The following is a 15,317-nucleotide window of genomic DNA, read 5'->3' as shown; positions in this document are numbered from 1 at the left end:
GTTAAAACATAAGCTGGTGATGGGTATTAAGGAGGGCACGTATTGCATGGTGCACTGGGTGTTATATGCAAGTAATGAATCATGGAACTTTACATCAAAAACTTGGGATGTACTGTATGGTGACTAACATAACATAATAAGAAATTTTTATAAAAAAACAAAACAAAAACATTGGCTTACCAACTCAAAGTGTAAAAGAGGCAAAGCTTGCTTGTTTTTATCCCCAGCCTTCCCATATTATGCTCATTTTCCCCCTCAGATGGCTTATAAGCAATGAACATTGTTCAATAATTGTGTCATCTTCATTATAAAACTTCCAATTTCACCTGCAGAATTCACACTAGAAGTGCCTTCAGAAATATTTATTATGTTTCCCCATTATTTCTGCTTAAAGTCCCAGCTAAACTGTTACCAATCTCATTAGGCACCAAAAGTCAGAGGATGGCAGCTACTAGATTTAAATACTATGTAACACTTGGCTGCATTAGGGAGACATAGATCCTTTATTTAAAACCAAGAACAAGATTATTTATTCATCCTGGTGACCTCTAGTATCACTTTAAATATATGATGCATGTTCTGGTCTTTGAGTTTCTTACCAATTTATTTTGACAACTGATGTTTCTATAACTCTTGTTCCTCTACGTATGTATATTTTCCTTGTGCCATCCCCTGTACTATTACATTTAGGTCTTGCATTTTGCCCAACTCTTAACCTCTAACTTGGGTTTAACAAATTTCATTATTTGTGAATTGCTCAAAAAAATAAGATATAGTGTTTAGGAGTTTAATTTCTATTTTTAATATCTTTATATTGTTTGTGATATTCTTAATAGATATTATAACTAAATTAGTGTATAATAAAGTTGAAATAGGTATCATTTACCTAAAAGAAGCTATCAGTGATAATGTATTTCTAGGGATAAATAGCAAAACATCATGTAACTCCCACGTCATGCTTTGTTGTTCATAATCCTCAAAGAACCACATTTAAAACTTTAACCTTTTATCAGCTAGTATTATGACAAGCTGTGTGAGTGGCATGGCTGAGATCTAAGAGAAGCCACCATTTCCAGGACCATCATCCACTTCTTCTGAGGTGTCATTCAGGACATTTATTCATGTTTGTACATTCTTTGTTTGAGGTCAGTAATACAGAATTCAGAGACGCCTAAGTAGAGGATAAATTACTGACGTATGAGAGCAAAACAGGATCAGATTACATACCAAAAATTTCCTTCCTCCGTATTTTATCTTTTTACTTTTATCATAAGCTGTGCTTTCAATTTTCAAGTCTTTTGTTATAGTTCAAATGAAACAGGTTTTCTTGAGGGAAGTAACCGAGCTGAACACTTGATGCTTCTGAAGTCTGTGAATGATACTATTATTCAAGGTTTAAAAGAAATGGTCTTTAAGCATTGAGCTGGCATAATTCAATCTGTCTTCACTATTCATCTGTTTGCCCTATTAAATACTGGTTTCACAAAGTGCTGGGAAAACAGAACTGCTTCTGGAAGGTATTCTTATGACAGAAGTCCAGAAACCGGACTCAAGTCAGATGTTAAGTTCACTTGTTCAGTAGATGTGTGATGAAAGGAGAGCCTCTCGCTTCATCAGCGTGATAGGAATCCAAAAATGAAAGGGCATACTGGTTGAAATATAGCATTTCAGGTACTGATGTAAGCAAAGGCATAGTTGCCAGAGAAGGGGAAACTCCCATGTAATTGCTTCCCAACAATGCTGGATTCCACTGGAAATTGCACTCGGTGAGTACACACAGCACTCCTACGGTTGGGAGGAATTACGCACTCATCCCTGCGACAGATCACATTCTAATTAAACCACTTCACATTTGTGAATGAGAAATTTTTAAAAGCTGAAATTCCTTTCTCCTTCATTAAGTAGAGATTGTGGGAGTTTTCTCTCTTTTTCATAGATGTAGTTAAGGAATTAATTGCTGACGTTAGAGTATGCTGTTATGAATTAATTGGTTTCTGTTTTAAAAGTGCTTAATGTTTTTGTCTTGTAGGCACTTTTCATGTCTGTCTTCTAAATACATGTGCCCTGGTGTCCCTGCTGTCATGAGCACCTTGTTGGCGAATATAAATGCTTTCTATGCTCACACAACAGTTTCAACAAATGTACAGGTTTCTGCTTCAGATCGATTTGCTGCTACCAACTTTGGTGTAAGTATTTTTGGACTTTCAAATTCCTACTAGCTTATGGGAGTTACGTTTTCAGCAGACTTTGGATTCCAGATATTCTTGGGATCTTACTGCAGGAGGCATATCTTAGGGAATATCTTTTAGTATAATGGGCAAAAGCTAAAAGTTCATTGGGAACATACCCTGTAAAATAACTTTGGCAGTCAATAGGCATCTTCATGGAATGAAGTCTTCCTATCTGGAATGACCTTTTCCAAGGAGGACACACATAAATTTTCTGAGAGAGTACTGGGATTTTATAGGACTTTCTCCATGTATGTGGATTTAGGATTCACCATTTCAGATGCTGTTCCCTGGTAAATGTGAGTTTGGTTGACTTCTCTGGAGTCTATTAGGCTCCAGTTATACCTCCGGGTGATTTTTACTGGTATTGATAGATATCAGCACATCTTCTAAATAAAACATAGTAAGTGTATAATGAGTCTTAAGCTAATTAAGACTGTCCACCTGAGGTATTCAAATACATCAAGGATGCATTGGAAAGTAGAAATGCAGCTATCCCAAGGAAACTCAAGTATTTAGCTGTTGCACCTGTCACTGCAACTCATTCTCTATAAGCCTCATTAAATTGAAATTGACAAGACCGGAAATAGGCTATCAATTAATAGTAACTGCAGTAAAGTAGTGCAGATCTAAACTAAGACAAAATTAGTGAAGATGAAGAAGGAAGGGCAGATTACAGAGTTTTTCATGGCATGGAATCAATGGCATTTGTTGTCTTTGGGGATGTGGATGGGGAAGGAAAGGGAAAGCCGTCTGGAGAGATCCCCACAATTTTGACTAGGGCACTGGGTAGGTGGTAGCTCTGTTCAATAACCCTATAAGACAGGTATTTTTATTCTCGTGTGTGTGTATATATGAAACTAAGATCCCTTGTAGAAAAATGATTTCTATGACAACACAGTTACTTTTCCCACTGTACTTCTAAATTGGTTCACTGGATAGATTTTTGTTACTGATTATGTTGTTAGAAATTAAATTTTGGGGTATATGTCATAGAGTAGAAATGAATGAGACTCAGCAAATAAGTGTGCGAAGCCATTAGGGGGAAAATGTGCTGCTGTGTATGTTTTTTCTGTTCCTTTCATCTGAAAGAAAATGCATGTAAGACATGTGAGATGAGTTGGAATGAATCAAAGGAAAAAGTAATTGTTATGTAATAACAAATCATATTAAGTACTAGTATAAGAAAACACTATCTGGGTTAGGAGTCATGGGATTTGAGTTTGTATTCAAATTTAGCAAGCCGGTCCATTCATTCTAGCCTCAATTTCTCAATCTGTCGATGAAGATAACAACTACCTCTTTAACATGTTTCTCAAATTGAAGATGAAAAGCAAATGTGGTAAAATGTAGTAAGCCAGTTTATAAAAGTTGAAAATACTCTATAAATATCAGGTGTGAGGATTTCATTTCTCCTGCCCTACCTACCGTATAAACAGCATACCATCAGGTATTTCTGTTAGACACATTGAGTCTTATAAGAGCCAGGACCAAAGAACATTCCCTGGCCAGCTCAACAAAACAGTATTATAACTAATAACAGACCATCAGAACAGTTTTGTTATAAAAACCTCATCTTAATAATAGGATTGTCTTGAGATTTTACCTGTAACATAAAGCACTCAGTGTTATGAAACTGTTTTGCTTTTAATATTCTGCCTGGGCACCTTGTAGAGAATAAGCCAACCTTGTGGAACACTGAGCCTTTGTAGCTCTGAAAAAGAAGATGTGTCTATATGATTAATATCCGTCATAAAATCTACCTGGAGGAAAATGAGATAGAACTTCCTGCTGACCCAAAGAAGAAAAACCAAATTGATTTCACTACTTTTCAGTGACAACATGATTATAAAAAACTTTATTTTGTAAATTAAATAACTTACTATAGAAAAGGGACAAAAAAAAGAGTTTTTCCCCCTCAAACTACATTTTGATAAATTGATGATTTGGTATATAAATGTGACTGTATTTTTCTCTACATATTGAAAGTAATGCTATTTTCTCAGTCATATATATCTAAGTATAATGTCTCCCACTTCCAGTTTAGGGCCTAAGGTTCTTATTTACCTGAATTGTGAATCTGATCTGTTGCTTTTAACTCAAGAACACCATTATATTGGTCCTTCTTTCCTTCTCAAAGGTGTAACCCAGACACTTGGAGTATCCAGATAATAAGCCAGTGGAAAAAGCTTTTCTTACTTATGAGGATTGTTAGCAAACACATACTTGGGAAAAGAAAACCATCACTGCTACAATTCAAACATTTTTGTGTACAGTTGTTATTTCTAGTCATGGTTTGGATGAAAAACATTCAGGAATGAAGTGAAAAGGACAGAAGCCTTGGGTGTGAAGAAGACAAACAAGCAAACATTTTTGAGGAAAATGGTTGGATAAATTGGATGAAAATTATAATAAGCAATGTCATATTATGAAAGACAAGGGAAAACTATTTTGAGAAAAGGAATCTACATAAGACTGTCAACTGTTGCAAAAAAATTCAAGTAAGATGGGGAAATAAATGACTCCTTTAAATTTCGGAACGAGGAGGGTAATTATTTAGTGAAGCTGCTGACATTGAAGCCTAATTTCATTGGGTCCTTCAGTGAATGGCAGAGATGGATAGTTGTGTAAATTAGGTTCATTTATTCACTAAAATATAATGCAATCACTAAAAAGCATGTTTTTAAAGAAAAGTTCATAAAATTGAGCACGGTCCATGATATAATGATAAATGGAGGAAAAATTAATTCTATAAACAATCTAATTCCAACCTTGAAAACAACACACGCAACTGGTTTAGAAATAAGGCGGAAGGAAATGTGCCAAAATGCCAATGATACAGCCACCTGGTGGGATGACAGCTAATATTTTGTTGTTTTGGTTTATATTCATCTTTATACTGACATTGTAAAACTTTCCTATATTTATATTACTTTTGTAATAAACATAAGAATGAAAGGGCAAATATGACTGAGGAAAGACTATTTTGTTAAGGAACAGGAATGAAAGGGGAAATATTGGTTAAGGGAAGATGAAAAAGATTTTATTTTTACTGGTTGAGTAGGGATTTTTTTTAATTTAATAAGGTAAATTGGAACATGTTTATAGATTATCAGGAAAGTTGTGACAGTGAAGTTGCAGATTTATCAGGTAGAGAACACGTGATGCAGTGACATCACAGAGGGGAAAGAAGAAAAGGTAGTCAAGGGGACGAAAGGATAAGAAAGGACGAGTGCCCTTCTGAAATTTCAGGAATAGTGTAAGTGTCCTTGCAGAGAACTCTGACCTTTTGATATTGAAGTGAAAAGCTAGGGTGTCATACACCATTCCCCTCATCTCTGTGGTTGTCTGCAAGAACTGGAAATGCTCATCTACAAGACAGGGGCTATGATACAGATGTAGGAGGTGAAGGAGGTTAGGACAAGTTTGGATAAGTTACCAAAGGGAATAGAAAGAGAAATGTTTCAGGGCCATGTCAGAGGAATTCCGAATAAAGCTAAAGGTCTCATTTGATGTTGAGAAGCATAAATCACATAGTCATAACAATGCATGTGCTGTGAGATTTTCTCAGAATTTTGCAGCATTCTGATGCTCATGTTACAGATATTGCAGAAGATTGGATTGACTCCAGGTTGAAATTTTATAGAGAAGAGGCAGTAGAAGGGTGAGTGAATTGGTACATAGATGAGACTGTCAAGAGAAAAGTGGAAGTGCTTCACCATGGGGTCTAGGTTTGAGAAGTTGCACCAGGAGAGACAGAGACAAAGGATTTAGGTATGAACGTAATACGTTTCAGTTAAAATTTCAAAGGGGGAAGTCTTGGGTCCAAGATGTAGCTCTGGAAGTAGACTGTTGAAAATTAAGTGTGAAACAGTTGTATTTTACTTAAACCTGCTCATAGGCAGTGACTGCTGAATTTTCAGGAAGAGTACAAGTTAGATGTTGAACGTAGCTGTCCTTGAAACCAGAAGTATTGAGGATACTAACATAATGGAAATTGGCAAATACTAAAAATCAAGGCATTTTTCTTTCAAAGAGATGATTTAGCAGCACACCATTGAATGTAAAGGTTGCTTGGAGTCAAGATTAAAGAACTTTTTGGATAAAACATCCCCATGGGTGTGGAAAACACCACAGGTGGATCAAGGGTCAGAAAGGTAGAAAACTCAATGAGTTGGGGTTCAATATATCCACTTTAAAGAAAAGTCTTTAGAAAATTTATTTAGTGAGTTACCTTAAAATGCAAATAATGATTACTAGTAAAATCGATATTTATCTAGTTTATTTTTTTCCTAACATATATACCCNTGATTATAAAAAACTTTATTTTGTAAATTAAATAACTTACTATAGAAAAGGGACAAAAAAAAGAGTTTTTCCCCCTCAAACTACATTTTGATAAATTGATGATTTGGTATATAAATGTGACTGTATTTTTCTCTACATATTGAAAGTAATGCTATTTTCTCAGTCATATATATCTAAGTATAATGTCTCCCACTTCCAGTTTAGAGCCTAAGGTTCTTATTTACCTGAATTGTGAATCTGATCTGTTGCTTTTAACTCAAGAACACCATTATATTGGTCCTTCTTCATCNCCAAAATGCCAATGATACAGCCACCTGGTGGGATGACAGCTAATATTTTGTTGTTTTGGTTTATATTCATCTTTATACTGACATTGTAAAACTTTCCTATATTTATATTACTTTTGTAATAAACATAAGAATGAAAGGGCAAATATGACTGAGGAAAGACTATTTTGTTAAGGAACAGGAATGAAAGGGGAAAGATTGGTTAAGGGAAGATGAAAAAGATTTTATTTTTACTGGTTGAGTAGGGATTTTTTTTAATTTAATAAGGTAAAGGAAAATTATTTAATTATTTAATAATTTAATAAGGTAAAGGAAAGTTGTGACAGTGAAGTTGCAGATTTATCAGGTAGAGAACACGTGATGCAGTGACATCACAGAGGGGAAAGAAGAAAAGGTAGTCAAGGGGACGAAAGGATAAGAAAGGACGAGTGCCCTTCTGAAATTTCAGGAATAGTGTAAGTGTCCTTGCAGAGAACTCTGACCTTTTGATATTGAAGTGAAAAGCTAGGGTGTCATACACCATTCCCCTCATCTCTGTGGTTGTCTGCAAGAACTGGAAATGCTCATCTACAAGACAGGGGCTATGATACAGATGTAGGAGGTGAAGGAGGTTAGGACAAGTTTGGATAAGTTACCAAAGGGAATAGAAAGAGAAATGTTTCAGGGCCATGTCAGAGGAATTCCGAATAAAGCTAAAGGTCTCATTTGATGTTGAGAAGCATAAATCACATAGTCATAACAATGCATGTGCTGTGAGATTTTCTCAGAATTTTGCAGCATTCTGATGCTCATGTTACAGATATTGCAGAAGATTGGATTGACTCCAGGTTGAAATTTTATAGAGAAGAGGCAGTAGAAGGGTGAGTGAATTGGTACATAGATGAGACTGTCAAGAGAAAAGTGGAAGTGCTTCACCATGGGGTCTAGGTTTGAGAAGTTGCACCAGGAGAGACAGAGACAAAGGATTTAGGTATGAACGTAATACATTTCAGTTAAAATTTCAAAGGGGGAAGTCTTGGGTCCAAGATGTAGCTCTGGAAGTAGACTGTTGAAAATTAAGTTGAAACAGTTGTNGAATAAAGCTAAAGGTCTCATTTGATGTTGAGAAGCATAAATCACATAGTCATAACAATGCATGTGCTGTGAGATTTTCTCAGAATTTTGCAGCATTCTGATGCTCATGTTACAGATATTGCAGAAGATTGGATTGACTCCAGGTTGAAATTTTATAGAGAAGAGGCAGTAGAAGGGTGAGTGAATTGGTACATAGATGAGACTGTCAAGAGAAAAGTGGAAGTGCTTCACCATGGGGTCTAGGTTTGAGAAGTTGCACCAGGAGAGACAGAGACAAAGGATTTAGGTATGAACGTAATACGTTTCAGTTAAAATTTCAAAGGGGGAAGTCTTGGGTCCAAGATGTAGCTCTGGAAGTAGACTGTTGAAAATTAAGTGTGAAACAGTTGTATTTTACTTAAACCTGCTCATAGGCAGTGACTGCTGAATTTTCAGGAAGAGTACAAGTTAGATGTTGAACGTAGCTGTCCTTGAAACCAGAAGTATTGAGGATACTAACATAATGGAAATTGGCAAATACTAAAAATCAAGGCATTTTTCTTTCAAAGAGATGATTTAGCAGCACACCATTGAATGTAAAGGTTGCTTGGAGTCAAGATTAAAGAACTTTTTGGATAAAACATCCCCATGGGTGTGGAAAACACCACAGGTGGATCAAGGGTCAGAAAGGTAGAAAACTCAATGAGTTGGGGTTCAATATATCCACTTTAAAGAAAAGTCTTTAGAAAATTTATTTAGTGAGTTACCTTAAAATGCAAATAATGATTACTAGTAAAATCGATATTTATCTAGTTTATTTTTTTCCTAACATATATACCCTTTTGACCCAGCTAGTGTTGGGCAAAAATAAATAAACTAATACTAATAAATATTTCCTTGCCATTACGTATGTTCTTTTATTTGTCCACTTGTTCATTCAATATGTATTCATGCTATACCTCATGTAAGGCACTACAGCAGGTAGTGGAGGGACTAAAAGATAAATGTGACGTCTACTCTCTGAAATTGATGGGATAGTCACATAACCATATGTAGTGATAACCATAAGTCACTCCCAAAATGTAATTAGTGCCAAAGGAGGTTATACTTACAAATTTGCTTTGAGATGAAGAGGAGCAAGTGATTGATTCTTTTCAGGGGGCCATGAAAGTTTGACAAAAGGAACAGAGCTTTTAGGGATGAGTAGTAGGTCCAAGAAGTAGTAGGGAAACTACCTTAGGACTGGAAAGACGTTTGAGTAAAGTCAAGAGTAAATATACAAAATAAGTTCAGTGTGTGGAAGGTAGCCTGCCTACTGAGTAGGGCACATGGAATAAAAGATGGTAGTATAAGAAGGAGCTGTGCTCTTGGGTTGATATTAGATTGTCGAGGGTCTTTAAAGCCTACTGAGATGTTTGAGCATCATTCTTGAAGCTTAGGGTGTAATCTGATAGAAACTTTGATGTAGAAAGTTAACTCTGCAGAAGAGATATTGTAGAGGTGAGAGAGAGAATGTGTATCAGATGCTGTTCAGGTGTAGTAATAGAAACCATCCTAGAAACTTTAAGTAGAAAGGGATTTGGCACAGGGGATTAGATGCTTATAATATCATTTGAAGGATTGGAGGAAGATTCTTCTGTAATAATTCTCAAAATATCACAGTGAAACTGATTTGTAAGAGAAGTTGTGAGCTTACTTACCGTCAGGAAGGTGAGGAATCAGAAGGCTGCTTCTGCTAATGCAGCTATCTTTTTGAAACCACAAAGTTCGCGACCAGAGACTGGGAGACGATGTCTCCAGGACTTGACTTAGCAGCAGAAGTAAAACAAGAAGCAGAAAGTGGGCCTCCATCTTCTATCTGCTTTCCAAACTTAAGAGTACACATATCTCTAATAAGCAGAAACTAACATAATTGCATAAACTTGCAAAGGAGTTTGACAAGTATGGTGCTTAGTTTTCCAGTCTCAGAACTCCAGGAAGCCACACTGAGGAATAGAGGAATGAGTCAACCAGTTCCAGTACTGCTCACAGGAGGACTAGATGGAAATTAGTGGTAGGGCTGCTGTGTTAGTCCTGACAGGGCAAAGTGACGCTGCACAAGGACGATGGCCTAGAGAAAATGAGGTGATGTGGCAAAGGAGAAAATGTATGTGGGAAACACATTAGAAGAAATGGTTTCTTTTATAACTTGGCAAATGATTAGTTCTAGGTTTTGTGCTGCCTAAACCTTATGTAATTTGATGGGACTCTTTTTCAGAAGGATACAAATTGTCAATAGAAAAGTAATATTCATTTCTAATAAAAAACGAATCCCAATGAATTATAAGTTACTATAATATGACACCACAAACATTACAAATTCCAGAAAAACAACATAATATTTTCATTAATTAACTTCCTGATACATCTTTTTAAAAGTTTTTCTAGAGTTTTTGACTGCAGATTCTTTGATCACTTCTTCATATGATGAAAATCCTGGAATGTAATTTTTTATTGGAAAAAAGCTAATGCAGTCTTGAGCAGAGTTGATCAGACTTTTTAATTTGATGTTTTAGAAAAGTTTCTATTAACTTCACAATTCATCGGTAATGCCACACACATTTTAATGACTTCCATCAAGTTCGGGAAAACATTGTATTTCTTTCATATGTGATATCAAAGCAAAAATTGCACCCGAGAGAGTTAAACAGGCAATGAAAACAATCTGAGGCTATTACCATAGCTGGAGAGGCTAGGGCTCACTCTGATCTTAGTTACACTAAAACAAAGATAGTTTTTAAGGGCTGGAAGAAGTTAGCGAGAAAAACACCTAAGGATGCTGAGATACCGAGAAACCAAGAAATGGAAGAGAGAAGCTGAGGGTGATGCAGAGGTTTTTACACCCCTTCCTTATCAGGACTTTCCCTTCTACAGTTCCCAGGATCTCAGGGCAATATGTTGACATTTCTCGTTGATTTGAATGCACTTGTGGGGTAACAACTGCCTCCCCCTACTTAAAATCTCCCTGTGCTCTTGAGCCAAAAGCAGCCGACCAGCTGGTTTTGTATGGGTCCTGGAGGTAAGATTGGTTTCCACATTTTAAACTGTTAAAAAATATCAATAGAAGACTATTGTTTTACGACACATGAAATTATATGCAATTCAAAATTCGCTGTCCGATAAACAAAACTTTATTGGAGACCAACCATGCCCATTTGTCGATACGTCGTCTCTGGGAGCTACTGTGCTGCCGTGGCAGAGTTCAATAGCTGTGACAGGCAACAAAGCTGAAAATATTTACTACCTGGCTTTTTCCAGATAATTTTCTGACCCCTGGTCTAGAGTTATTCTTATCAGTGGATTAAACCTAAGTTTTTGATAAGTGATAGCAGTATTATGATGGATGTGGCCCGCTTCCAAATCCCAGGCATGGGTAGACCTTACCTGACCAGAAGAGCTGAGTGACAGGGCCATTTCAGATGTTGTGGGCACGCCCCTCAGGAGAGTCATTTTTTAATCACCCAGTGTTTTGTTATTCCTCAAGTCACACCAGGAAGGAAATAGGCCTCCTCAGCTCTTGGAAAGGCAATCTCACTCTACTTAAATAGAAATATGACAAATAAAATTAAATTTCAAGGTGTCCTGCTGTTTAAAGAATCTCTAATGAAAATTCAATCAGTAGCACACTTTTAATTTCACATCATCTGATATTGTTTGGGATTTAGCAACACAGGCCTGGTAGTTTTCTCCACATTTTTCTGTGTTCCTTGAATGTAAATTTTCCAGCCTGGCACTGAAGACTTAGGAAGACCACATGTGTGATCTGTATCAGTCAGAATTCCATTAGGCTGCATGAAACACACTGAAGTAAACACACGTAAATAGGACTTTTTTTTTTTTTTTTTCCTGTGTAACCCAAGTCCAAAGGTAATTAGGAATTCAGGGCTAGTGTAGCTTCTCAGGATTGTAATTTTTTGAAAGGGTGGACAGACAGGGCTAAGGGGAGGCGTGGGGGCTTTCAGCTTCCTGCTGCACCAGGTATGATTGCTTGTTTAGCTTTTCATCTGCTGGTCCCACGACTGTTCTACCTTCTCGTGTCTAGTCTGAGTTTCAGGTGGGAGAAAGGAGAGAAACTGAGGGCAGATGGAGAAAAGCCTGACAAAGAATTGTAGAGTAAACACTAATACAACAGTGTTTGCTAGACTCTTTAGAATCTTTTCAAATAATAATTCATTGACAATATGCTAGCTGAGTCAATCCCCTTTAATAAACTATATATCTCATTAGCCAAAGTCATACTATCTGGCCATTCCTAGAGGAAAAGAGGTCTGGGAAGGTAGGTATTTCATAATGGACACACATGACTCATGAGGTTCTCTTAGTAAAGAAGAATGGAAAAATGGATATCAAGCAGACAACCAGAACAGTCAGTCCTAGTGGGTATAAGAGGGCCAATGATTTGGGCATTAGCATGGATGACTAGGGTCATGTCAGCTGTCTTGATGATTTGTACCACCCACAGAGGTCAGATAAAGCATCCCAAGACATGACATGAACATGTTAACTTTACAAACATTGAGTGATTAGCTTTGCTGATGCCTAAACCAATGATGGTAGTGACTCTTAAATTTTTCTATTTTGATTGAGAGCTACTCATCCAGGTGGTTGTGGGATGGGAGTTAATTAAAGAACAGTATATTGGGGCGCCTGGGTGGCACAGCGGTTAAGCATCTGCCTTCGGCTCAGGGCGTGATCCCGGCGTTATGGGATCGAGCCCCACATCAGGCTCCTCCGCTATAAGCATGCTTCTTCCTCTCCCACTCCCCCTGCTTGTGTTCCCTCTCTCACTGGCTTCTCTATCTCTGTCAAACAAATAAATAAAAATCTTTTTTAAAAAATTAAAGAACAGTATAGTTCACCTCGTCCCCTGGAAAGGTATGATGAAGAGTGGGAAAGAAAAATCTAAGACTTCAACTCATCTGTATTTTTCAATAGCTTTACTGAAGAGTGTTCTCTGCCTACCAAGATGGCAAGCATGTTGAAGGCAAGACTCATTTCTTAAGTTCCTTCATTGCCTCCACAGGGAGTTAACACAGAGATAGTATCAAGCTTTTTTGTCTGATGTGTAAACCTGATAAAGGCAGTTTATTCAGAAAATTGGAGTTTCAACTTAGGAACAATTCATCAACTCCTGTTAATATTCAGCTCACTTCATCAAAATCGGTGACTTCAAGGGATGAGTTATAACCCCATAAATCCACCTTATATGTGAAAGTATTAGGAAAATTTCTACTTTGGCCAATATCTTCCAAAATGCAATTTGTTATTTACAGAATAATGTAGACTCAGACCTTTAATGTTACTTACTTCTATTCTTGGATTTTTTTTTTCATTTTTGATTAGAAATCTGAGACTCACAATTGATGCAGAAAAAGCATTTGACAAAATACAGCATCCTTTCCTGATTAAAACCCTTCAGAGTGTAAGAATAGAGGGTACATTTCTCAATCTCATAAAAGCCATCTATGAAAAGCCTACTGCAAGCATTATTCTCAATGGGGAAAAGCTGGAAGCCTTTCCCTTAAGATCAGGAACACGACAAGGATGCCCACTCTCGCCACTATTATTCAACATAGTACTAGAAGTCCTTGCAACAGCAATCAGAAGACAAAAAGGGATCAAAGGTATCCAAATCGGCAAAGAAGAAGTCAAACTGTCTCTCTTTGCAGATGACATGATACTCTATATGGAAAACCCAAAGGAATCCACTCCCAAACTATTAGAAGTTATAGAACAATTCAGTAAGGTGGCAGGATACAAAATCAATGCCCAGAAATCAGTTGCATTTCTATACACGAATAACGAGACTGAAGAAAGAGAAATTAGGGAATCCATCCCATTTACAATAACACCAAAAACCATACGTTACCTTGGAATTAACTTAACCAGAGACGTAAAGGACCTATATGCTAGAAACTATAGATCACTTTTGAAAGATATTGAGGAAGACATAAAAAGATGGAAAAATATTCCATGCTCATGGATTGGAAGAATTAACATAGTTAAAATGTCCATACTACCCAGAGCAATCTACACTTTCAATGCTATCCCGATCAAAATACCGAGGACATTTTTCAAAGAACTGGAACAAATAGTCCTTAAATTTGTATGGAACCAGAAAAGGCCCCGAATCTCCAAGGAACTGTTGAAAAGGAAAAACAAAGCTGGGGGCATCACAATGCCGGATTTCGAGCTGTACTACAAAGCTGTGATCACAAAGACAGCATGGTACTGGCACAAAAACAGACACATCGACCAATGGAACAGAATAGAGAACCCAGAAATGGACCCTCGGCTCTTTGGGCAACTAATCTTTGATAAAGCAGGAAAAAACATCCGGTGGAAAAAAGACAGTCTCTTCAATAAATGGTGCTGGGAAAATTGGACAGCTACATGCAAAAGAATGAAACTTGACCACTCTCTCACACCATACACAAAAATAAACTCCAAATGGATGAAAGACCTCAATGTGAGACAGGAATCCATCAAAATTCTAGAGGAGAACATAGGCAACAACTTCTATGACATCGGCCAGAGCAACCTTTTTCACGACACATCTCCAAAGGCAAGAGAAATAAAAGATAAAATGAACTTATGGGACTTTATCAGGATAAAGAGCTTCTGCACAGCCAAGGAAACAGTCAAAAAAACTAAGAGACAGCCCACGGAATGGGAGAATATATTTGCAAAGGACACCACAGATAAAGGACTGGTATCCAAGATCTACAAAGAACTTCTCAAACTCAATACACGAGAAACAAATAAACAAATCATAAAATGGGCAGAAGATATGAACAGACACTTTTCCAATGAAGACATACAAATGGCTAACAGACACATGAAAAAATGTTCAAAATCATTAGCCATCAGGGAAATTCAAATCAAAACCACACTGAGATACCACCTTACGCCAGTTAGAATGGCAAAGATAGACAAGGCAAGAAACAACAATTGTTGGAGAGGATGTGGAGAAAGGGGATCCCTCCTACATTGTTGGTGGGAATGCAAGTTGGTACAGCCACTCTGGAAAACAGTGTGGAGGTCCCTTAAAAAGTTAAAAATTGAACTACCCTATGACCCAGCCATTGCACTACTGGGTGTTTACCCCAAAGATACAGACGTAGTAAAGAGAAGGGCCATATGCACCCCAATGTTCATAGCTGCATTGTCCACAATAGCCAAATCATGGAAGGAGCCGAGATGCCCTTCAACAGATGACTGGATTAAGAAGCTGTGGTCCATATATACAATGGAATATTACTCAGCTATCAGAAAGAACGAATTCTCAACATTTGCTGCAACATGGACGGCACTGGAGGAGATAATGCTAAGTGAAATAAGTCAAGCAGAGAAAGACAATTATCATATGATTTCTCTCATCTATGGAACATAAGAACTAGGA

The 15,317-nt window shown here is 37.1% G+C and overlaps 1 protein-coding gene across 1 annotated transcript in view; it reads left to right on the top strand.

Annotated features, from left to right (window-relative positions):
- The window catches only part of UNC13C (unc-13 homolog C), a 586,721-nt gene that overhangs the window by 300,740 nt on the left and 270,664 nt on the right, over window positions 1-15,317 (top strand). Inside the window, exon 15 of the mRNA XM_034661708.1 lies at window positions 2,030-2,186. Within this exon, the coding sequence (XP_034517599.1) occupies window positions 2,030-2,186 (157 nt within the window). The remainder of the gene's footprint in view (window positions 1-2,029; window positions 2,187-15,317) is intronic.

The sequence above is a fragment of the Ailuropoda melanoleuca genome, chromosome 5, assembly GCF_002007445.2.
Source record: "Ailuropoda melanoleuca isolate Jingjing chromosome 5, ASM200744v2, whole genome shotgun sequence".
Lineage (NCBI taxonomy): Eukaryota > Metazoa > Chordata > Mammalia > Carnivora > Ursidae > Ailuropoda > Ailuropoda melanoleuca.
The sequence above is the reverse complement of the archived record's forward strand: the minus strand, read 5'-3'. Positions and strand labels throughout refer to the sequence as shown.